The sequence below is a fragment of the Zonotrichia leucophrys genome, chromosome 14 (genome assembly GCF_028769735.1).
Source record: "Zonotrichia leucophrys gambelii isolate GWCS_2022_RI chromosome 14, RI_Zleu_2.0, whole genome shotgun sequence".
In the NCBI taxonomy this organism is placed as follows: Eukaryota; Metazoa; Chordata; class Aves; order Passeriformes; family Passerellidae; genus Zonotrichia; species Zonotrichia leucophrys.
Genome location: NC_088184.1, coordinates 14,424,449 through 14,449,108, shown reverse-complemented (window position 1 = coordinate 14,449,108; position 24,660 = coordinate 14,424,449). Strand labels below are relative to the sequence as shown.

Sequence of the window (24,660 nt, the reverse complement as noted above, 5' to 3'; positions counted from 1 at the left end):
TCCCTGCTGCCATCTCCTCCCCAGCTGGATGTGGGATGTGCAGGGGGTTGAATCCAGTGAAATCCCGGTTTATTTATTTATCAGAGCTGTCCCTGCTGCCATCTCCTCCCCAGCTGGACGTGGGACGTGCAGGGGCTGGCAGAGCCTGGCAGGGTGATTGCAGAGGTGTTGTTCTTGCTGCTGTAATTAGTGGTGGGTAATTAGTGCTCCTTAACAGCCCCCTTTGCCCAGCTCACCAAGGCTGAACTGACGACCCCCAGAACCAAACTCACCCACTCCTGCCTGGGGAGAGCCTCAGGTGTTCACCAAGCCCACAGTAATAGTGAACTGCAATAATTTTAATTAGTGCTGCTGTTATTAGGGCTAATCCAGCTGAATTTCATTATTTTAGCAGTGATTTGATGTCATTATATCAAATTAGAACCACTGATTTTTTATTTTTTCCTGTATAGTTTTGTTCCCATAACAATAAAACCACACTGAAAATCAGGGCAGGCTTGGGGGTGAGGCATCATTCCTGCAAAAGGAATCAGAAATATCCCATGGAAAGTCACCTCCTCAGTTTGGAGTCCTGTTTTCCAGACCTTTTTGTTCTTTTCCCAATGTTAGGAATAAATATGGCAAGAGAAGCACAGTGCAAAGTCAGCACAGTCATTTCTGTGAGTATTGGTGGTGGTTTCATAGAATTTCATTTCATTGGAGGTTTCTTTTTGTCAGGAAGGTGAAAATGTGGGAGCTCTGGGCCATCTCCAGACTCTGAAATTCTGCCAGGTGCAAACCCTGGGCCTGGAAAAAATTATGGGATACAAAGAGGGGATGAGGAGCAGGACTCACTGAGCTCCTCTGCTGCTTTTTGCTCCCACTTGGAAATTCCAGGCTTTCACTCAGTGCAGGTGATCCCAGTGTGCTGAAGGGCAGCTCTGCCTTGGAATTCCTCTGGTATCCTTGGAATTCCTTCCTGACCTCTGCTGTCCTTCCCTTTTCCCTGGAATTCCTCTCTGACCTCTGGAATCCTTCCCTGCCTCAGCAGAACAAGCTGCGCTCATTTTGGGGAGAAGGAGGGATGTTGGTGCTTGTTGTTTTTTAATTCTTGATTATTTTATTTTATTTTATTTTATTTTATTTTTTAATTTTTATTTTCTAATATTTATTTTATTTTATTTTGTTGTTGGTATTTTCTAATGTTTATTTTTAAATTCCTCAGGCACAAGTGGTCTGCAGCTTCTCCTGAGGGCTCTGCTCCCTGCTGGAGCTGTGCCAGGGGAGGTTTAGGTTGGATTTTAGGGAAAAGTTCTTCCCTAGAGGGTGTCTGGAACAGCTCCCCAGGGAATGGCAGAGCTCCAGAGCATGGGGACAGCACTCCCAGGGATGCACAGGGTGGGATTTTTGCAGGGCAGGATCTGGATTCTGATCCTGGTGTGTCCCTCCCAGCTCAGGGCATTCCATGATTCCAGAATTCCCAAGGTAAAATGGAGCAGGAGCTTCAGGAGAGCCCCTGGTTCCCGGTGCCAGCTGCACGTGCTGGAGGCTGCTGGCAAACACAGCCCCTGCTTTTGTACCTTTTTGTCTTTCTGCTTTCCCTTTCTGATCCTGGTGGATGGGCTTTAATTGCTGCTTTAGCCTGGTGCTGGTGGCTGAAAGGAGAGATCAATAATTCACGGGGAGCTCCAAGGTTCCCATCTGCCTGCCTTGGCTCGGGGCTGCAGCACCCTGGGCTCTCCCTGCTTTGTGCTTTCCCAGACAAAAAGCAGCTCAGGATGATTGCTGGGGTTGGTTCGGGTTTGCTGCAGGGGAGGAAAGGTGGATTTCCCCTGGATTTGTTCTCCTGGCTCTGTGTTTGGTGTGAGCAGGGAGGAGCTGCTGCCTGGGTTCCAGATGTGGGTTTGCAGATGATCAGTTCTGTGCTGTTAAACATTGGGATCTTCAGCAGTTTGGGAGCATTTATCCCTTTGGGAAGCTGTATCAAACTTGGGGCAGTCCAGTCTGGGGAGATAAAAGGGCTGGAGGTTGTGCTGTCCCCCCTGGATGTCCCTGAACTTCATCAGCCTGTGGAAAACGTGAGTTACCCACCCTAGGAGATCCTAAGATCCCAAGGGATCTTTTTGATCCAGTGTCACAAAAATCACAATAAATAGAGCTGAACTCAGCTGATGCATGCCCAGGCTCTAGGGCAGGATCAGGTGTTGCCATGTCAGGGTGCTCAGAGGTTTCCTGGCATTGAGAAGGTGAACAGCCCTGGTTTATTGGGATTAGCTGGAACTGGGATTGTTCAGCCTGGAGAAGGATTTGGGGTCAGTGAATTGTGGCCTTTCAGTGCCTGAAGGGAATCTGCAAGAAAGGTGGAGAGGGATCTTCTACAAGGGCCTGGAGTCCAGGACAGGGGGAATGGTTCCAAAGTGACAGAGGACAGGGACAGATGGGATATTGGGAAGGAATTCCTCCCTGTGAGGTGGGGAGCTGTGAATTCCCAGAGAAGCTGTGGATCCCTGGAGTGTCCAAGGCCAGGTTGGACAGGGCTTGGAGCACCCTGGGACAGTGGAAGGTGTCCCTGCCATGGCAGGGGTGGCACTGGATGGGCTTTGAGGTCCCTTCAAACCAAACCATTCTGGGATTCAGTTCCCCAAAGGGAAACCCCTAAAGAACTCCCTGTGCCCAAACCAGACACACCCCCAGCTTTTCTCCTGCTGTCCTCCAACATTTCCATTTCCTCCTCCTATTCCAAGACCCTTGAACCTTTTAAAACCTCTCCCAACCTTCTCCCATCTCCTCACATCCCACTTGGGCACTCAGAGGTCGGGCCCAGCGGCTGGCTCGCGGTTTTTTTCAAGAATTACCCTCCCCTTGAACTCATTTCCCCCTCCAGCCTCTCCAGCTCCTCTCCTGGGCTGCACAGATGACTAAGCCAAGGGTTTTTTTTTTTTTGAAACACAGACTAAACACATGCCCACCTTCCCTTCCTCCCCAGCACAGCCCCTGCTGTGCTCCCCTGTCGCGTTTCATCTCCCGATGCCCGCGGATCACCAAAGTGCATTTTTCAAAGGGGCTCTCCATAAAGCTCTATTAGCAGGGGATGAGTAATGGCTTGACAAACCAGATTTAAGTGGCCCCTTCTGAATCATCTTGGCAGTAATAGGGGGAGTGTGTCCATTTTTTGATTAAATATTTCCAGTGCCATTAACTCGGCCGGAGTAAACAACTTCTATTGGGTTTGCCTGCTAATGACAACCCAAAGGTCTTTGATCCCGGGGTTGCAGAGAGCCAGGAGCTGGATAAAGATCATGGAATCGTTGCTAAAGTGTCATCAAAGAGTTGGGAAATGGTTCTTTACTGTCTCTGTGTGCGTGTCCTGCCACCTTCAGTGCATGTGGTGCCACCTGTGATGCTCTTGGGCAGCTGTGGGATGTGGCTGGATTTTTCTCAAGGAAAATCCATAATTAACCTTAATTTCTTGTGCAGATTCCTTCAGGCTGGGTCTCTGTTGTTGCTCTTTTGCCTGCAAGGGGCTGTAGCAAATTCCATGGGTTTTGTGTGTATCCCAGTCTTAAATATTCCAGCTCTTCATATCCCAGGACTCAGCTCACACCTAAAAGGAAAAGGTAGAGCCTCGTTCTTCTTTCAAATTAATGAGATTTGAGATATTTTCAGCCTAAATATAAAGCTGTATTTATTAATGTATGTTTTAAAGGACCATAAATCAGTAGGAATGCGGCATTATATTTTAAAAATTAATTCTTTGTGGTTAACCAGCCAAACAAGGCTGATTTCAGGCATTGTGCTGATGATTTTGGGGTCATTAATTATTGACTTCAGCACCGAGCATGGTCAAAAACAGCTTTGCAGTGGGCAGGAACCGTGTGGATAAAATTCCTTGTGTGAATGTAGTTTTTTTATGGTGAGGGAGAAGCCAAATTTCTTGGATGAGAGTCAGGCCAGGCCCTGCTCTGAGCTGTCCTGGCCAGCAGATCCACTGGTGCTGCTCAGCATATGGATGGGAATGATTCAGGCTGGATGAATTCCCTGGATTTTGGCCAGAGGCTTTTAAAGGAGCCAAGGCCATGCAGGGTGGGATGGCAGCAGGGAGAAACCTGCTCCTATTTCCAGGGAAAAGGCTCCAGTGACAGGTTCTGGGATGTTGGGAAGGGGCCAGAGCATCTCCTGGGATGCTCCTGAGGGTGATCCCTGCACCCAGCACAGCAGACATTTCCCATTTTCCCTCTTTTTCCTGACAGTGGCACCAGTGTGCAGAGTCCAGTTCTCCCAGCTGCTCCTGGGGCTTTGCTGGAGCCATTCCCTGCTTGTTTGGAGAGCTGGCTCCTTCCTGCTGTGACTTCTCATTTAATAACTGAACCTGAGCACTGCTGGCCTGCTTTGGGGCATTGTCTTACAGGGTTTGGGTGGGTTTTTCTCATTTTAGGGCTTATTTTTGAGCCATCTGTCAGTCCAAGTGATCCTCCACCCAGATATAACCCGGCTGATTGCCCTGCTTTCCCAAACTGCTCTGCTGATAACATTTCAGATTGCCCTGGTCCCGTCCTCCAGAGGCTGGAGCAGGCAGCACTTGATCTAATCCTGCTTGGCATTTATGTCACTGGAAATGAAATTGCATTTTGCTGAATGAAACTGAGAAATGGGAAAGTAATACTGCAAATATGTTCTGCCACGTGGGATCTCCTGCCAGGGAAGCTTCGGAGGGAAGTTGATTATCCCAGAGAACAAACTCTGCTCTGTCTGTGGCTCTTCTTGCAGGACAGGGAAATGTGGCATCCAGGGATTCTTCTGCAGAGAAAACACTCCCAGCCTGGAGAGAGAGAGCTCTGGGATAGGCTGGGTTAGGAAAAACCTTAAAGCTCATCCAGTGCCACCTTCCAGCATCCCAGGTTGCTCCAAGCCCTGTCCAGCCTGGCCTTGGACCCTCCCAGCTTCTCTGGGAATCTGTGCCAGGGCCTCACAGGGAACAATTCCCTCCCAATATCCCCACCTGAACTGCAGGGACTGCCACAAAAATCTTGGGGGGTGCCTGAATTTGGATTCTGGTCACTGAACTCTGCTGGGTTTGGGTTTTGGTGTTTCCTCCACCCTCCAGTGTCCCTTTGGCAGCTCCAGCAAGGAGCAGAGTTTTGTGTGTGGGAATGGAATCATTAACCACGGAGCAGAGAGTTAAAAGGAACTCTGCAGAGCATTAGGAGATCAAGCAGGTCAATTGAAAGGAGGAAAAATTACCATCAGTTATCTTCAATTAAATTGTTATCGCTCCACATGAAGGATCCCATTTAGAGGGAGGCATAAAACCTGAGAGTGGAGGTGACTGAGGGAATAAATTCCCCATTTTTCATTCCAAACCCAGAGAGGGAACATCCATCAGCAGGCACAAGGAGGAGATCTCTTTTTCCTTCTGTTTCCAGCCTACTTTGAAGCAGAGCCCATTTGGAATCTCTCAGTGACACTTTTTTATTTTTTTTTCAGAGGAAAGCACAAACTCCTTAAAGCCACGACTTTTAGGAGAGGCTTTAATAACAGAGAACCCCTTCTTGAGTAGGACTTGTGCTTCTGAGAGGTTGTGGTTGTGTCTGGCTGTTAAATTTGGGGCAGTGGCACCCCAAAATAGCAAAATATCTCAGTTTCCAGGGCTGGGATATCCTGGTTCAAGTCCCTGATCCCTTTCCAAGGCCAGAGAGCAGAAATAACTTTGAACTGTGCTCATGAGCCTGGGAAAACACCACCCAAACCCTTTTTTTTTTTTTTTTTTAGGAAGTTTTATCACATAAAAGAAGGCAATTCCTGTGGTCTAGATGGACTAAACCAGTTTGAAGTTGATTTTCAGACATGAAGAGTCCAATCTTGTAGTAAATAAACTTCGTCCAAATGGTTTACTCAGGAGATATTTTCAGATGCAGGAGTTGAAAAGCCACTTGTGTTGTTCCTGGGGTTGATTTTGATTTTTTAAAGGCAGGGAAAGCAGAGGAGGAAGCAGCCAGGTCTGCAGTTGCTCGGGGGGTTCTGCTTGTTTGCTTTGCTGGCTTGTTTACTTACCTCAGAAATATCAGAATTGCTCAGTTTGATCTTTGACAAGCAAAGAAGGAGAGAAAAATAAAGGTCAAAACGGAGCCTTCATCTTCTCTGGGGTGTCACTTACATCCCCTGACAGCTCTGCTTCCTCTGCCTCCTGGAACTCCCTGGAAAAGGAGATTTCAGCCCAGGCTGCTCCAGAGGCAGGGGAATGACACAGCTGGAAATAAAACCCAGCAGAGTGAGGAGAGCAGGGCAGCCTGTCCCTGCTGCGTGTAACTGAGCACCGGGAGATGTCACACATCCCTCCTCCCCTCTTCCTTCTCCTGGGGATGCTCAGATTCCTCCTTGGGAGGGTGGGGAATCCTGGCACAGATTCCCAGAGAAGCTGTGGATCCCTGGAAGTGTCCCAGGCCAGGTTGGAGCACCCTGAGATGATGGAAAGTGCCCCTAGGTTGGACTGGATGCTCCATAAATTCCCTGGGTTCCTTCTCCTCTCTCTGCATCCTCTGTGGGTTTTAATTCCCTGACACGGGGCTGCAGACAGGTGAACTCTGTGGCAGTGGAAAACCTGGTAATTGGAGAATTATAATTGCCCGAAAATGAGGCGAGGGGAGGAAGCAGGAGTGCCCCGGAGCCAGGCAGGGATTGACAGATCATTATTGTGCCTGGTCAGAGCCTCTGTGGGCTGAATGCAGCATCTAAAGCAGAAAAGCCAACATAAACAAGTGCTGCAAGTCCCATTGACAGCTTTAGGCTCGGGACTAAGAGAAAAAACAACCCAAGTGCAAAGGATGTTTATGAGACTCAATGTTCTGGGTTTGTTTACTGCTCCTCGGGGCTCTGCCACTCTCAGATCTCCCAGCTCAGGAAAAGTTGGGCTGCTTTGGAGGGGGATTTCTGAAGGAAAACAACATTTTTAACTCTGGAAACTTCCCTGGTCATTCAGCAGGAGGGAGGTGGTGTGGAAGAGACCTTTTCTCCTCTGTCAGGGATGCAGGTGTGATTATTTCTGGGTTTCAGAGCAGAAAGGTGTGCAGTTGTCCTGCTGAGACCGAGCCTAAATTATGTAAAATAGCAGCTGGTGGATGCAGCAATCAAAGGAGACGAGGGAGAAGGTGGGCGAGAGGAAAAGGAGGCACAAAGAGATCCCAGTCCTTGGAGAACTGCAGGAATTCAGGTGCACAAAGAGAATCTGAGGCTGCAAATTCCACCCTTCATTGTCTGCTTGGAGGAGCCATCGATAATTGGACCGTGATGGGTTTCTCTTTTTTCTCTTTTATTGCATTCCGTGGTTCCTGGAAGGCTCTGGGGTCCTTGCTAAAACCACAAGTGGCAGATTCTCAGCTCCCGAGGTTTTCAGACCAAAACTATTTAGGAAAGGATTTTCTTTTTTTTTTTTTTGGTCTGTTTATCTGAACTTGGAATGAACTGTTTGAGGTTTGTCCCTAATAAAAGCATAGTTTGGAATCGCTGGAATATTCTGCAGCATAAAAATGGCCTTGAAAATGGGCAGAGAGGGGGTGTGTTTTGCCTGCAGTCAGGGCTTGCTTTTATTTAAACTCAAGGATGCTGAAACCTCCCAAACTGATCCCACACAGTTCCTGCCCTTCCCTCGAATAGTGGGAAGTTTAACCCTGCAGCCCAAGGATGATTTAAATCTGAAATTCTAAAGTTTAGACTGAAATCTGAACTTTTTTGAGCGTTCCCTGGGATCTGTCAGTGGGACTTGGGGTTAAACCATTCTGTGCTGGGTTTTGGTGACAGTTTCCAGCATGACCATTCCCAGGCCAGCATTGCCAATTTTCTCCCATATTCTGGGGATTCCTGAGCATTTTGGATCCTCCTGCCATTCCACATGGTCACCTTTTGGCCCTGGAATCCTGGACTGATGTAAAGGTCAATAATTGCATCAGCAGCAGATGAGGAGATCCCCAAAGCTGCTCAAGGGGGTCGTGCTCACCCTCTTTGTGTTTGGAAAAGGAATTTTTTCCTGGTGCAGCTTGGAGCCCAATGGAGGGCAGGTATTTTCCCTGCCAGAATTGTTGAGGCTTCGAAAAAAATTGGCAAAAAGCAAAAATCTCCACTTTAGACCAACTCTCCTGGAAGTGCCTCGTTTTGGTGCCAAGCTTTGTTACACATCCCAACCCGAGCTGCATCTCATGACAGAACCACTGCTGGAGCCAAAAGCCTGAAGTTTCCAGCTCTGAGCAGGTCAAAACGAGACACTGCAGCAATTTGAAAGTGTTGTTGCAATTTCGTTTTCTCCCAGCCAGAAAGTTGGACGAAAATAATCCTCGCCATGAAAAGCTTTGGTTTCAGCAAATCAACGATTTGTTTCACCCGGAGAAAAAGACTCCTGGAAAAATTCCTGCACTGGGACTGCCTTTAATTCGGACAAAATCAACAGTGGCTCCTAGTGGCTGACTGCAGGGGAATGGCCAAATCCATCTTGAGTGTCCCTTCCTTGACCCTCCTCGTGGATCCGTGCTCGTCAGCGAGCGGGAAATTTGCGCTGCGAGCAATAAACCATTTCAGAAGGCATAAAAATATCCCCGTTTCCCCGGCTCCCGTTGGTGTCAGGGGAAGATAATTACCCTGGAAGGCTGGAGCAGTGGATGTTTGGCTGCTCCTCAGCATCCTCTCCAACAATCCCCAAGCTCCCAGCAGCGCTTGGCCGCCGTTCAGGGCCATCCGTCCTTGTCGGTGCCCGGCGGGTCCTGCCCGGTGTCCCGGCAGGATCCCGCTCCAACATCCCCGCTCACAGCTGGCCCTGTCATCACATTAGCGCTGCCTGCCTCCAGACAGCATCCCAAAAGGATAATGAAGATCCCTGAGGTGAGGTTTTGCAGTGTCAGCCGTCTGTCAACCTTTCCCAGGCGTCCTGCCGCGCTCCAATCTGCTGGATCAGCTCCTGGGCGCAGCTGCTGACGTTCCAGGCCAGCTCCTCGTCCTCTCCTGTCCCCGTCCCTCGTGGCCTCTCTGCCCTCCCTGACAGATCGCTGCAGGTTTTTCTCCCACACTTCAATAGGAGGCAAAAGTCACGGAGCTGGAGACAAAGCAAAAAGGGAATTGGGAAATGAATTCAGGATTGGCTCAGTGCTCCACAGGAGGATCTTGGGTTTGCCTAAGGGAACTTGGGATTTTAGAGAGTTACAATGTCCAGATTCCTTTTGTTTGCCTTATGGTGTTTAGGTTGTTCAGCTTTTCAGACTCTGACTTTTTTGGTGATGACTTTGAGATTGTCTTATCATGATGCACTTGATGATCTTTGCGGTCTTTTCCAACCTTAGCCATTCTGTGCTTCTATATCCACATAATTCCAGGATTGGGGATTTTGAAGTGACCACCAGGAAGCCAAATTTTCATGATAAAATTGTAACTCTTGGCAGCAGCAAGGGGGATCTGGAGAACCCCATACTACATTTGCCTTCAGTGCATGAGGCTGCTGCTCCATGGGAGAGGGTGAGGTTCTGGGAATGGCAGTGGGCAGGTTTTCCATGTTTCCCAGGGAAAAAGCGCTGGGGAACAGCAGGGAAAACACAACAACCCCAGCAAGCTGTCAGGAATGGTGGTGGCTTCTTCTCCCAGATGATCAGCAACAGGATGAGAGGAAATGGCCTCAAGCTGTGCCAGGGGAGGCTCAGGTTGGACATCAGGAGGAATTTCTTCATGGAAAGGGTGGTCAGGCATTGGAACTGCCCCAGCCTGGTCAGGAACTGGAACTGGAGGTGGCAATCAGTGCTCTGGGCTGGGGACAAGGTGGGGATCAGGCCCAGCCTGGACTGAATGGTCCTGGAGGTCTCTTCCCACCTCAGAGATCCTGGCATTCTGTGTGATTCCTTGCTGACAGCTGTCATTCATTTCCCAGCCTGAGCCTGCCACCCACACCCTGCTCCAGGAGCTGTGCCTGCAGGGACACCAGACCTTAATGAGTTCTTTTGCTCCTTGTCAAGAGTTCCCTCTCCAGCCCTGCCTGGGGGGACCCTGAACGTGCCAGGTCCTGACAGAGAGCTCGGGGACGGTGCCAGCACCGAGTGGCTTGGAGCAGGACAGCCTGGGAGCCTGCAGGGCTATTTTGGGATCAGTCTCTGTGGAGCGCTGGTCAAATTCCATCCCAGAGCAGCCCTGAGCCTCTGATGAGGTTGGGGTTTTTTGCCTCTCCCCAGGTGTGGTGGTTTCAGTTTGAAACTGGGTGGAAATACTAATTTTCAGTTTGGAAACTGGGTTTCAGTTCGAAACTGAGTGGAAATACTAATTTTGTGTAGTGGCTTTGGTTTGCTAATTTTATATTTTTTAAATTTTGATTTAATTTTTAATTTTTTTAATTCCAAACCATGACACCTGGTAGTTTTGGCAAGGAATAGGATGGATGAGCTCTGCCTGATGTGAGGGAACCGGGCCCTGCAAATTTCCCAGTCCTTCCCTTCCTGGTATCCCATGGCAATCCGAGTTTATGGATTAGAACCTGGAGCTCTGAGTGCTCTTCCCCTGGATAAATGGTTGAGCAGCAGACAGACGATTGCAGGGAGTAATTTAGCAGTGAATGATGGCTCATTAGCAGCCCACGGGCTGGAGGGGATGTGTGGGCTCTTCCCAAATCCCAGTTAACTCTTTCACCCTCTCCTTCCCCTGCCAAGGGTTGGATTTGCTGAGTGTGGATGTGTTACAGAGCCTCCAGGAGTGCAACAGCATCCCCCAAACCAGCCGATTTTTACCCCCCTAACGAGGGATGGGGAATAAAGGAAATTATTATCAGCCCAGGAGATGAGTCAGATATGAAAATCACACTTTTTCCCAGACAATGTTATTACTCTGAGGAAAAGGAAATGAAAAAGACTCATTTTGTCTCACAAAGGAGCAGGCCTGGAACTAGAAATGCTCATTGCAGAGCCAGGTGCTGTTGGAGGGAGCAGCTCTAGGGAGGGAGCAGATCAATCCCACCTTTTCCCATTGTTTTGGGAGCCTGGGTGCTGGGCAGGCTTTGCTGCACTTCCCAGGAAAGGAATGGAATGTGTGGAAGCCCGAGGGAATGTGGTGCTGGGATAGAAGAGGGGCATGGAAAAATCTTGGGTTTCAGCTCCATTAAAGTCTTGTATACCCAGAGAAACTCGGAGATCCTGGATGCACTCCTGGCACTCAGGGCCACGCTGCTGGCACTTAAAATCTGCTGGTTTTAGGAAACACCATTTTGGGGTTTTGGGGGCAATTCCCAAAGGGAGATAAGTACCTCAAAAAACATAAAACTATTCATCCCACTGACTTTAAGTGTATTTTTTTTCCCTAATTCTCTTAGGAGATGTCTGCAAGAAAATGCTTTGTTTTAATGAGTAGAGCTGATATTCCTATATCACATACAGGAATATCCTATATTCCCATATAGCAGCCCCCATAAAGTTCTGCTGGAGTCAGTGCAGTAAAAGCAGAGTGATCCATGTGAATCCAGGCAGATTCCAGCCTGGATAATTCTGGCTTGGAACAGTGAGCAAACCCTCTCCTTTGCTTAGCTTGAATTATTTTGGGTTGGGCACAATTGTTCTCCAGCTGCTCCAGAGCTGGGCTGGGATCCTGTGATCCCAGTAAAACACACAGAGAACTCCAGGAGGTTCCCTCAGACATTTCTTTTCCTCCATGGCTTTCCAGAGGGAGCACAAATCCCAGCAGGAGGAACATTTCCCATTTTCTCTGACCACGTTGCTTTTCTCTCCACAGCCAGACGAGCTGACCAACGCCCTGGAGATCAGCAACATCGTCTTCACCAGCATGTTTGCCCTGGAGATGCTCCTGAAGCTCCTGGCCTTTGGCATCTTTGGCTACATCAAGAACCCCTACAACATCTTTGATGGGATCATCGTGGTCATCAGGTGCTTCCCCCACTGTGGTTTTTCAGCTGAGGGCTGGGGAGTGGGGTGGAGATCAGGGATGGCAAGGGAAATTCAGGTTGGGTGTTAGGAAAAGGTTCTTTACTGAAAGAGTGGTTGGGCACAGGAATTGTCTGTCCAGGGAGGTGGTGGAGTCACCATCCCTGGATATGTTTAAAAAAGGATTGGATGTGGCACTCAGTGCCATGGTTTGGTTGATGAGGAGATGTTAGGGCTGGGTTGGACTCCGTGGTCTTCAAAGTCTCTTCCAACCTGGTGATTCTGTGATTCCATGTGTTAATCCAGGGTTGGGGTGTGCTGTAATTGTGCTGGACTTTTGGATTCATCCAGGGTTGGGGTGTGCTGTAATTGTGCTGGACTTCTGGATTCATCCAGGGTTGGGGTGTGCTGTAATTGTGCTGGACTTTTGGATTCATCCAGGGTTGGGGTGTGCTGTAATTGTGCTGGACTTCTGGATTCCTGTCCTTAGGAGGGCTGTCCAAAGTAAATCAACCTGGCAGATGGAGAGGAAAATCTGTTTATGCCACACATCTGGGTGTGGATTTTCCACTCAAGTGGGTGGATTTTCCATTCAAGTGTAGCGTGGCTGGTCCTGGAAAGGGGTCCTGTGAGTGTCCCTACCCCAGCAGTGCCCTCCTCTCCCAGATGACCCCAGCTGGGCTGGAATTGGGCAAGCAGGAGGGGAAGGGAGGGCCCTGCTTTGCTGTGTTCCCCAGGAACACTGTCCCAGTGCTGGGATCCTTTCTGGTCACCCCTCAATCAGTAATTTGGGGCAAAGAATCCCAGGCACACTGATGTAAACCAGGAGAGTGCCCTTGGCACATCCCTTTGATCTAAACAAGGTTCAAGGTTCTGATCAAAGGTCATTCTGTGGTCTGATCAAACCAACCTCCCCAAAACTCCCTCTGGATGTTCTGAAGGAAGATAAATAACTCAAGAGACATAAGAACTATTGATCCTATTGACTTGAAGTGGGGTTTTGTTTCCCTAATTCCCTTAAGAGATGCTGGATTTTGTTTTAATGAATAGAGCTATGCTGTTACTCCTATATCATAGGAATGGATATTCCTGGGATAAAATTGTGATCCACATTATTATCGTGGTGCAGACATGGAGAACCTCAGGAAAAAAAAAGGGAATTAAGGAGGGAATTGACCCCAAAACCAGCTGTAAAGCAGATGAACCGTGCCACCAGAGGTGCGACCACGCCACTGGGAGCGAAGCTGCTTCCAGGAGCAGGAAAAGGGGGGATTCCTGGGGGGATCAGCTGCCAGGGAGCAGAGCTGCTGGTGCTAGCAGTGTCCCCATGTCCCCGCAGTGTCTGGGAGATCATTGGGCAGTCGGACGGGGGCCTGTCCGTGCTCAGGACGTTCCGGCTGCTCCGCGTGCTGAAGCTCGTGCGCTTCATGCCCGCCCTGCGCCGCCAGCTCGTGGTGCTCATGAAGACCATGGACAACGTGGCCACCTTCTGCATGCTGCTCATGCTCTTCATCTTCATCTTCAGGTATTTCTTGGTGTTTCAGGTGTTTCAGCTCTTCCTGAGGTGTTGTTCTGCTTCGGAGATGGGGACACGGTGCCGGTGTGGGGGTGATGCCTTGGGAAGGCTGGGCTAGAACAGAGGATGGAAGAATTAAAGAATAGAACAGAGGCTGGACAGAGTTAAAGAATAAAGTAGGGATTCATTAAAAGGCCTCAATGGATACACCTTGGGCCTGGCCAGGGCTACAGCCAAGATGAACCAAAATGGTCCCAAAATGCACGACCGCTCACGGGGTCTCTCACTTTTATAAGTTCTGCTCCATTCGCATATTGGAGTTAATTGTCCAATTCCAGCTTTAGGTTATGCAGTCCTGTCCTTGTTTTTCTCTCCTCAGCCCACATTGTTTGTGCTCTTGGGCCTGAGATTTGGATCATTTGTCCTTGGTCCCCAGCTAGAGGAGGAATTGTTTTGTCTCCCTGCTCTGTGCAGAGAGCTCACCATCCCACAATGTGAAGCTTAGACCTGCACACTAAAACAGCAGAGAATCTGAAAAATATAAAAGCCAAAACCTGAGGCATCAGGGGGAATGCTCACAGTGGGATATTTGCCCCTTTCTGGCTCATTTTTCATGGAATGCCATCATTCCAGAGGTGAATGAAGGACACAAACAGGCAATCACTGCCCCTCAGAGGCTCCTGAGCTGTGCCTGTCACTGACTGGACCATCCCAGTGTTAGATTTGGGATGGGAGTCATGCAGATTCCAAGATTTCTGTCTGTTTGACCCTCTAATGCCCCTCAGAATCCTTTGCTTGGAAACCAGAGAGCTGGCAGCATGGTTTGTCATTTTTCCAGACAAAGGAGAATCCTGGATTTTCCTTCAGTGCAGACAACTGGAATGAAATGTGAGGCAGGAGAACCAAATTGCGGGGTCAAAAAAAAAAAACCACTGGGAGTGGAAAAATATCCATAAAACCCCTGCAATCCTCCCTGCAACCACATTTCACCCAGGTGTTCCTTCCATCTGCCCCTTTCCCCACTGCAGCATCCTTGGCATGCATCTCTTTGGGTGCAAGTTCAGCCTGAAAACCGACACGGGAGACACGGTTCCAGACAGGAAGAATTTTGATTCCTTGCTTTGGGCCATTGTGACTGTGTTCCAGGTAAGCTCTGCGTCCTCAGGGATGTTTTAGGGGGAACACGAGGTTTTATTCCATTAAACTCTTCCAGGAGGTGTCAAATTTGGAGTGAAGAGTTATTAGGGTAGAGATGGGTTTAAAAGCCCTGATGGAGAAGAAATCTACTCAAAATCAGCACTGTCCATATCTCTTATCAGTAAAAGGATTCACTCTTATTTTCCTTTTTGCTGCCCATCCCGCTCCTACTCTGCAGATCTCTGTCTCCTTCACTGCCTTTTGCAAACAATTCTGTGTAACTGGGGGTGACAAATCCCCTCCCAAATCAGAGCTGGAGGTGCTGGGGAAGCCTTGATATAAAAAGTTGTGTTTCCTCTGCAGCCTGGTTTGTGCCTGAAATTCCTGGCAGGTTTCACAACAGAGGAATAATGGTTAATGCTGTTTCAAGGATATTTTGAGTATAAAAATTAGACTTTTCATGTTTCAAAGCTCAGGCTTTAGAATCTGAGTGCAACAAGTGTAAATGAAGTTTCTAAAAGCAGAGTAGCATCACTCAAGGTGGAAACCAGGCCAGAGCCTTCCCTGTGGATAAAAATTCTCACAAAGGAACAAGGACAAATCAGCCCCAGCCTCAGAGCTTCCCATTTTTCCCTTCCCAACACATGAATTGCTGCATTTCTCCTCCCCGTCCCTTGGGAAATGCAGCTGGCACGGAGCACAGAGGCTCAGTCCTGTGTCCCAGGAAGGTTATTGAGCAGCATGACTCAGTGCAGCACTCCTGTCCCCAAAGCCACCTTGGTTCAGGGGGTTTGAGGCCGTTTCCATTGCAAGAATTAATGTGGAACATCAGCCTGTCATCCATTTCTCTAAGATTTTTGAAGCTGGAGAGTGAAAATCCCTGAGGAAGATCCCTCAGAGCAAAGATTTGCAGTGATGGGGATTTTTTTTTTCCCAATGTTTTTACCTGAAGGAAACAACTTCCCTGAGGTTGTGGAGCCACCCAATGTCATTTATCTCATTAAATATCCTGTCCCTTACCCTTTCCTTCAGCTCCAGCTGCCTTCTAAAGAGCAGCCTGAAAGGAGACAAGATCTGAGGCCTCAGGTCTGTTATCTTCTGATGGTTATCAAAGGAGGCAACACCTCCAGGAAGTAATGGGATTAGGACAGTGCATCCTTCACCTGGGGATATCTTGGATCTAAAGTGTCCTCTGTGGGCAGGGCAGTGCCTGCAGGGAGGGCAGGCTTGGCCAGCAGAGGTGCAAAGATCTAAATAAAGGCAAATTTCTACAACGTGATCCAACATCACGTGCAGAGAGCTGAACAAAGGCAATTCCTGCTGCCTCATCTCAGGAGAGCTGCCGGTGGAAAGGTCAGGAGGAGAGGGAGAATGGCAGGATTGAGTGCACAGAGGAGCTGAGGGTTCCCCTTTCCCTGCAGATCCTCACGCAGGAGGACTGGAACGTGGTGCTCTACAACGGGATGGCCTCCACCTCCTCCTGGGCCGCCCTCTACTTCGTGGCCCTGATGACCTTTGGCAATTACGTGCTCTTCAACCTCCTGGTGGCCATCCTGGTGGAAGGATTCCAGGCAGAGGTGAGACATCCAGGCTGAGGGAGGGGGAGAGAGCTGACACACACGTGTGGGGATGATCCATGGCAGGGAAAACATCTACCCAGGCAGGCAGCCCTACATTTAAATTTAAGGGCTGCAGATGATCTGTGTGAACACCTGAAGCTCTTCTAGATCAATCTTTGCAGCCCTAAATTTAAATTTTAATTTAAGGGGTGCAGATGAGCTTTGGTGAACACCTGAAGCTCTTCTAGATCAATCTTTGCAGCCCTAAATTTAAATTTTAATTTAAGGGGTGCAGATGAGCTTTGGTGAACACCTGAAGCTCTTCTAGATCAATCTTTGCAGCCTTAAATTTAAATTTTAATTTAAGGGGTGCAGATGAGCTTTGGTGGGCACCTGAAGCTCTTCTAGATCAATCTTTGCAGCCCTAAATTTAAATTTTAATTTAAGGGGTGCAGATGAGCTTTGGTGGGCACCTGAAGCTCTTCTAGATCAATCTTTGCAGCCCTAAATTTAAATTTTAATTTAAGGGGTGCAGATGAGCTTTGGTGGGCACCTGAAGCTCTTCTAGATCAATCTTTGCAGTTAAAGCCCACTGGATGTGGAATGGGAATTGGGGAACCAGGACTCTGATCTCCTACACAGTCTGCTGTGTGATTTACTAAAAATAATTTAGCATTAATTTTACTCACCAAATCTCCCATGTACTCCATGGTTTGTGTTTCTGTATGGTGGGACTCAGGCTTTCAATGCATTCAAAAGTTTTACTAAAATCCCAACAGATTAAATCAGCTGGCTTCCCTCGATAAGGGCTTGTTTCCTGGTCCTGAAGGGACCTCAGGGCTCAGGACTTTCCCTTCATGGAGCTGTGCTGTCCATGGCTCTGTCCTGGGATTCCACATGTTCCAGCCAGCTCCAGCCCCGAGGACCAGGCAGGATGAGCCCTGTCCTTTCCCTTGGAACTCTGCCCCTCCTGGAATATTTAAATCCAGGAGCACAGCTGCTCAAAAGCCATTCCCAGGTTCCTGACATTAAATTCTCAGATCTTTAGGACGTTGCTTTGAGGTGGAAGGAAGTTTTCTCCTTTAGGGATCTTTGCAGGGAGCAGCTCCCGTTCCTCCCCTGCCCTGTGGGAGGTTGAAGCCGGTGCTGATGTGAAGCCAGAGCTCTCTGAGTGCCTGATTGCTCCTCCAGACAAGCTGTGGTTTCCCTGCCCAGCCCTAATGGCTCCTTTCAGAGCTGTTTCAGACCATGATTTAAATGTGTGCAAGCTCTGCTTTTCCCAGCCTGGATCGTTCACCCCAAGGGCCAGCAACCACAGGCATGGCATTTGCAGGGCACATTTTGCTCTCCACTCCCATTTATTATCAATCCTGACATCAGGCCTGTGGGTTTGTCACTTGTCTCGGGGAGAGGCATTACACAAAACCCTTCTCAGCTGCCAGGGCTCCACTCAAGCCTTGCACTGGGAAATCATAAAATCCTGGAATGCTTTGGCTTGGAAGGGAATTTAAAGTTCTGGTTCCAACCCCCTGCCACAGCTAGGGAACCTTCCACCAAACCAGGCTGCTCTGGTTGTAAACCAAAGAAAAATTAGTGTGGAGCTGGGTTTGCTTTTGTCGTCCCTGGCTCTGCTGCTACGCTGGGAATTCTTGGTTTGACCTCTTTGACTTTGCCTCTGACAGGGGCTGTTCTGAGCAGTCACAGGAGGCACTGAGGGGAATTTCTCCTCCATTTGCTCAGGTGTTTCTTTTATTTATCTGGAGGGACTCCTGGGACAGCTGAGAGCTGCTCTCGACTCAGAACCATCAGCAGGGCTTCAGCAAGGGCACTGAAATTGTCCTGTGAAGCACAGCACACGCTCTCAGCCTGATCCCAGCTCCTGATCTGCCTCTGGAGCAAGTCTGCCAGGAGTTTTCCTAGAAGAGAACAGACTTAAATGGCCACAAACCCATTTTTAGTACATTTGTGTTTAGTACAAGTAGCCAGACTTCAAGCAGGGCCATAATTGCGTATTTGTGTTTACACCGTTCCCATGTCATTTTGAAATCCCCCCCAGAGCTGCTCTGGGAGAGCAGGCAAACCTCCCAAAATTGTGCAGATCTTTCATCCACTCTGCGCTGGTGTTTCTGCTGTGAAACAAAGATGAATCAGGGAGCTCGAGCCGTTCAGTCATCCTGGCTGCAGCTCTTGGCAATAAATCACAGCAAAGTGAAGCTCGTTGCCACTTCAGCACCATGCCTCTGGAAACTGGGGGGGTTTGTCCAGGCACCAGGCAAGGAACTGAGCTGCTTTCTCAGGGATCAGCCCTTCCATGCAGCCCTTTGCTGTCAGTTTGCACAGGTTTCTGCAGTGCTGAGGAATCCAGACAGATTCCTGCTGGCATTCTGCTGGAATCCCTCCCTGAGCAAGGAGAGCCTGAGGATGGCTCCTGTGTCCCAGGCTGATCATTTCTGGTAGCAGATCTGTCCAAAACGAGCTGGAATCACAGGAGGAAAGGCAGGGTGAGGGTGGCTGTTCCCTGTCCTGAGCTGCTGCGGGGCTGCCAGGCACACTGGCCCCATGCCCTCTGCCTCAGGTTGCCAAGAGATTTCCCAAAACAACCCCAGCCAGCACAGAGGGAGCAAATCAGGCTCTCCGGGTCTAAGTGAATTTGAAAGTGCTGTCAAACAGAGAATTAAATCCCTCTGACACCCTTTGACATCAAACCCCAAGTGCTTTCAGCAGGGATCACGGAGAGAGCAAACAAGGAGCCCCACCACGCCAGGTTTCTCAGTCATTCCTGCAATTCCAGCTGCTCTGGGATGTTTTCCCCTGGGATTTGCTGTTCCTGGAGCTGTGTAGGAAGCACAGTGACACGGCAGGGACACGGTGACAACCACAGCATGGTCCTTTCTGTCCAAATGAGTGAAAACAAGGGAGAGGGACTTGCCTGGGATCATTCCCAGGGTGGTCTCAGAGGGAATTTGGCACAAACCACCCACGGGGAGCAGAGGCAGCTCAGAGCTGCTGAGGAATCCTAATGAATTGGGTCTGTTAATTACCCTCCTCCTCTCTGCAGGGAGATGCCAACAGGTCAGACACAGATGAGGACAAGACATCTGCCAACTTCGAGGACGAGTTTGAGAAGCTGAAAGACCTCAGAGCAACAGGTGGGGCTTTGTGTCTGCATTTTCCTGGGGGTCTGGGAGCTACAGCTCTGCTTCCACAATGGAAGAATCCAGCTAATTTAGCAATTAATCTGACTGCAAAGTCACCAGAGCAGCTCTGCAAAGTGTAGGGGAGGCTAAATGAGCACTGATATTTCCTTTAGACAGATGTTTTTCTAATTTAAACGTTCCCCAAGAATTTTTAGCCGTGTCTCCTCCCTCCTCCTGCACCATTAGCACAGAGTGCTTTGCTGACAGCAATGTTCTCACCCCACTTCTCGGCAGCTTTTCCAATCAATCAAGATCTCATCTGTTCCTTTTGGTTTCCCACACAAAATGCATTTGGGTGAGGTTTGATGGATGGAAAATGTTGCTGCTCATTTGTGTTCCAGGAGGGTCTGGCAGTCGGTTTGAGGGGAGGCCCACACTGCTCTGCTGTACCTAAAACATGGAATTGGAGGTGACAGCCTTCGCTTTGCAGCCAGAGGGGTGACAAAAAGGGATCACACATTTTAACAGTGAATGATGGCAAACAGGAGCCTCTTCAGTTCCTGCTTCCTTTGATTCCCAGCTTGGGCTCTGTGAGGATTCCTCCAAATGCTTCTAAACCAGGATTTGTTTCAGCCAAGGAGATGCTGGTTGTGTGGAGCAGATGGAATTCCGCTGAGGAAGGAGCAGAGCCACTTGTTGGGGACGCAGAAGTCCCTTCCAAGCCAAGCCATTCCATAATTCCACAACTCCTTTGGAGGACACTGAGTTCCCAAAAGCCTCTTAAGAAGTTGTGGCGTTCACCCAATGCCTTTCAACACCTTGGGGGGATCTCACTGCCCACAGCTCCACCTGGCAGAGATCCTGGAGGTCCCCAGGAGCAGCGTCCCCTCACGTGGTGTCCTCTGGTATTGTATTTGCAGGGTGCCCTGTGGCAGCAAGGAATGATGAATCTGACTCCATCTTCTCAGAAGGTTAATTTATTATATTAAGATACTATATTATATTAAAGGTATATAATAAATATAAAAATATTATATTAAACTGTACTAAAGAATACAGAAAGGATACAGACAGAAGGCTAAAAAGATAATAATGAAAACTTGTGATTCTTTCCAGAGCCCTGACACAGCTTGACCTTGATTGGCCATTGAGTCAAAACAATTCACATAAAACCAATGTGAAACAATTGGTTTCATGTGAAACAACCGCAGAAAGAACCACCTATTGGTAAACAATCTCCAAACACATTCCAAAGCAGCAAAACACAGGAGAAGCAAATCAGATAATTATTGTTTTCCTTTTTCTCTGAGGCTTCCCAGCAGCAAAACCCTGGGCAAAGGGAATTTTTCAGAGGACATGACTGTGCCACCCTATCCCCTTTCCCTGCAGAGATGAAGATGTACTCGCTGGCTGTCACCCCCAACGGGCACCTGGAGGGCAGGGGGGCCATGCCCCCGCCCATCATCCTGCGCACGGCCGCCACCCCGATGCCCACCCCAAAGTGCTCCCCACACCTGGACTCCCTGCACGCCCTCGGCGACTCGAGGAGAGGCAGCAACGCCTCGCTGGACCCCACGGGCTACGACCAGAAATCCTTGGTAGGTCCTTGGTCCTAGTCCTTGGTCCTAGTCCTTGGTCCTAGTCCTTGGTCCTAGTCCTTGGTCCTAGTCCTTGGTCCTAGTCCTTGGTAGGTCCTTGGTCCTAGTCCTTGGTCCTAGCCCTTGGTCCCAGTCCTGGGTTCTTGTGGTCAACAAATGACACAGGGCGCTGTAGGGTCTTGGTTTCCAGGTGCTGGTGGGATGTTCTGGGGTGGAAGGGACCCCCAAGGATTGAGGGAATGGCCCTGACAGGGGTTGATCCCATAAGTTTGGTGTTGTCAGCACTGGCTGAGATCAGCTTAGGGTCATGTGGGATATTGGGGACAGGCACTGCTGGAAAATGAAAAGGAGGGTGGTGGAGGGGGGAAATGAGTAGAAAGGCAGGAGGAGAACAGAGCTGGGGCAGGGCAGGGACAGCAGAACAGCCAGGGACAGAGAGTGCATGGAAAGGGTAAACAGGGATGTACCAGGATCCAGGGTTTTCCTGCCTCCCTGGAAGCCCTTGCCAATCTCACTGGAGAGCCATAACCTGAATGAGTCCAGCTACTCCCAACCCCTCAGAGGAGGAGCAGGGATCTTTTCCAGCCACACCACACATTTGGGATGTCTTGGAGAAGCTGTCAGGTGTTCTGTAAGGATGAGACCTGCAGCCCCTTGGTGTTTTGGGGCTGTATCTTGAACTTACACTGTGTCAGGGGAGTTAAACATTTTCCCTTGAGCTCTGGTGACAGTCCCACAGCCCTGTTGGAAGGGAAATCAGGGGAACAAGGGATGAGGGGTTTGGAATGAGGAGATGGGATGGGATGATCCTCAAGGTCCCTTCCAAGCCAAGCCATTCCACAATTCCACAATTCCTTTGGAAGGCACTGAGTCCCCACAGAGGCTGTGACATTCACCCAGTGCCAGGATCAGGCTGAGCTGCTGCTCTGGCAGCCGTGCCTGCAGCAGGGGGGTGGGAGGGCAGCTCTGGGTGGGCACCCAGGGAGCAGAGGCAGCAGGCAGAGTGCATTTCTGCTGCTGTTTATCCATCCCACTCCCCTGCTCCAGAGCTGCGAGATCATGTTCAAATCAAGGCAGCAGACCGTGAAGGCACCTCACGCCCCAGCACAGCCACCATCCCCCTTGCTAAGCTGCTTAGTCAACCTAATGCCTTTGAAAAGCAAACAGAGCTGACTGCTGTTTGCCTTGGGCTTTCATGGCACTGCAAGCTGCTGGACGGGGATGTTCATCCTTCCAATCCTTTCTCAGTGCCACCAGCCAGAGGGAGGGGAAGCAGGCAGGGCTGCACTGAGGAGGAGGAGGAGGAGGAAGGCAGTTTGCCTTGGTTTGTGCTGGGAGAAGGGTGTGGAAGGAAAAGGAGTTTTCCTCCTGGCTTTTCTGCACTGACCTTTAGCTCTCTCATCCTGGGAATTGCCTGTACCTGCCCAAGTGTGCAGACAGGCACTGAAATTTGTGGAGGAGGAACATTCACTCCACTTCCTCTCATGGCAAATGGGAGGAAAGTGATGGAAATAGGGGCACAATTCCCACCAGGCATTTGGGTGACTCATGTTCCCTTTGGAAGGCAGGGAAGTTGTGCGCTGAAACTACCAGAACATGAGCAAAGTTCAGCAAAATACCACTTATTGATGTCTTTGGGTTCATTTTTATGGAGCGTTGGTGTTGCCAGGGAGTCACCAGGATGGAGAGTTGGAGGCTGTGCTCCAGGTGTGGTCCAGGTTCAGTGTGGCCCTGGCTGGGTGCTCCCATCTCAAGGATGGAATTGGAGTGGTGCTGTGTTGGTTTTGCACCATGGCAGTGGTGTTTTGACAGAAGCTGCTAGCAGTTTCTTTTGTGTTTGACAAAAAATTTATCAGTAATTATCTTTGAGAATTAACAGTCTGTTGAACTGACATGCCTTTATGAACACACAAGTGAAAACATATAGATGTCGGGAACTTCCCTCTTTTTCTTTTGCTTTGGAAGCAGGTAAACCCACCACATTAATTAGTACATTAACCAAGAAACCTCAAATCAACAACCTGAACCACTAGGTGGGAAGGGGAGGCCGTGACTTTCACCAATCTGGGCAAAACTCCCCAATCCTTTGGGGGCAAACAAGCCCTCCCTCCCTCCCTGTGGGAATCTATAAAATCAGAGGGTTTTGGGAAAGCTGCAAAAGGCAGGCCTCAGAAACAGCAGAACTGTGGTTAGAGCTAAGCAGCAGCCATGAGATTTGTCAGCAGAGAAATTATATAAGAAGTAGAAGAGTAAAGACAAATAGAACAATGGTTTGTGTATTAACACTTGTCTAGAATAACTCCCTAAGCTACAGAAAAATTTATCTAGTGAGATATTAGGGAGTTCTAAGCTTAATAATGGAGCTCTGTGCATTGTGTTTCAAGGCTTACAGCAGGTATTTGAAATGAGCAAGCATTGTTTTAACCAAAGGTATCTGTGCTTATAGTGGTTGGATGGAACTACTGTCAATGTATTTTTGCTTTGTGTGATTGGTCAAAAAACTTTTAAAGTGAGTTGTAACATTAAAAACTCTTTGTCTGCTGCCTGGGATGTGAGCTGCTGGCATCTTCCCGTTGTCATAACCATGGAATGAGACTGATGCTGGAAAATACAACAGCTCAAGGCACGTTCCCAGCAGTCCCATCCCACTGGTGATTTGTACATAGCCCCCGGCCAGCCACAAATGGTGCCCCTCTGTGAGGCCTGCCTTTCTCACCTTTCCCAAAACCCTCCGAATTCACGGATTCCCACACCTCCCTTCTCTCCCAGTCCAGCCTCCGCAGCTCCCCCTGCGCCAACTGGGCCACCAGCAGCACCTGGGGCAGCCGCCGCTCCAGCTGGAACAGCCTGGGCCGGGCGCCGAGCCTCAAGAAGAAGAACCAGTCGGGAGAGCGGGAATCGCTGCTCTCCGGAGAGGGCAAGGGCAGCACGGACGACGACTCGGACGACGCCAAGTCCGGCTCGCCCAGCCGGCTCTCGCCGCCGCGCCGGGCCGAGTCCCTGGATCGCCGCGGCTCCCAGGAGCTGCTGCCCGAGCTGCTGAGGGTGCCCTCCGTGCGCCAGCTCGGGCCCGGCCCCGCCGCCCTGCTGCCCGCCGAGTTCCGCGGCTGCAACGGCAAGATGGGCGCCGAGCTCTTCCTCAGGGTGGACGGGCACAAGGAGGACGCGCTGGACTACGAGGATGACGGGGAGGACGTGAGTGCTGAGGGAGATGGGGGCTCGTGGTTTTACAGTGGGTTTTCCGTTCCTAAAAGGATGGATGGAAATCTGACATGGAAATGTATTATCCCCACCTGAGGGATGGGCCTTTGCTTCCCATCCCTCAAAAAAAAGATCCCTTTTTTAAGAGATTTTTTTAGGGCAGATGGATGGAAATCTGACATGGAAATGTATTATCCCCACCTGAGGGATGGGCCTTTTCTTCCTGAAAGATTCCTTTTTAAGAGATCTTTTTAGGCCAGATGGATGGAAATCCGACATGGAAATGTGTTATCTCCTCCTGAGGGATGGGCCTTTTCTTCCTGAAAGATCCCTTTTTTAAGAGATTTTTTTAGGGCAGATGGATGGAAATCCGACATGGAAATGTGTTATCCCCACCTGAGGGATGGGCCTTTTCTTCCTGAAAGATTCCTTTTTTAAGAGATCTTTTTAGGCCTGTGTTGTATTTGCAGGGAAATGCCCCGAAGAAGGCAGGAATGATGAATCTGACTCTATATTCTCAGAAGGCTAATTTATTACTTTATGATACTATATTATATTAAAGAATGCTATACTATACTAAAGAATACAGAAAGGTTACTTACTAAATGCTAAAAAGATCAAAATGAAAACTTGTGACTCTTTCCA

At 49.3% G+C, this 24,660-nt stretch overlaps 1 protein-coding gene across 3 annotated transcripts in view; it reads left to right on the top strand.

The window, feature by feature from the left end:
• The window catches only part of CACNA1H (calcium voltage-gated channel subunit alpha1 H), a 161,456-nt gene that overhangs the window by 97,369 nt on the left and 39,427 nt on the right, over window positions 1–24,660 (top strand). For all 3 annotated transcript variants that reach the window (XM_064725503.1, XM_064725504.1, XM_064725502.1), the window contains exons 11-17: window positions 11,719–11,870; window positions 13,207–13,392; window positions 14,412–14,529; window positions 15,942–16,097; window positions 19,138–19,228; window positions 20,606–20,814; window positions 23,584–24,009. In XM_064725503.1, coding sequence (XP_064581573.1) covers window positions 11,719–11,870; window positions 13,207–13,392; window positions 14,412–14,529; window positions 15,942–16,097; window positions 19,138–19,228; window positions 20,606–20,814; window positions 23,584–24,009 — 1,338 coding nt within the window. The remainder of the gene's footprint in view (window positions 1–11,718; window positions 11,871–13,206; window positions 13,393–14,411; window positions 14,530–15,941; window positions 16,098–19,137; window positions 19,229–20,605; window positions 20,815–23,583; window positions 24,010–24,660) is intronic.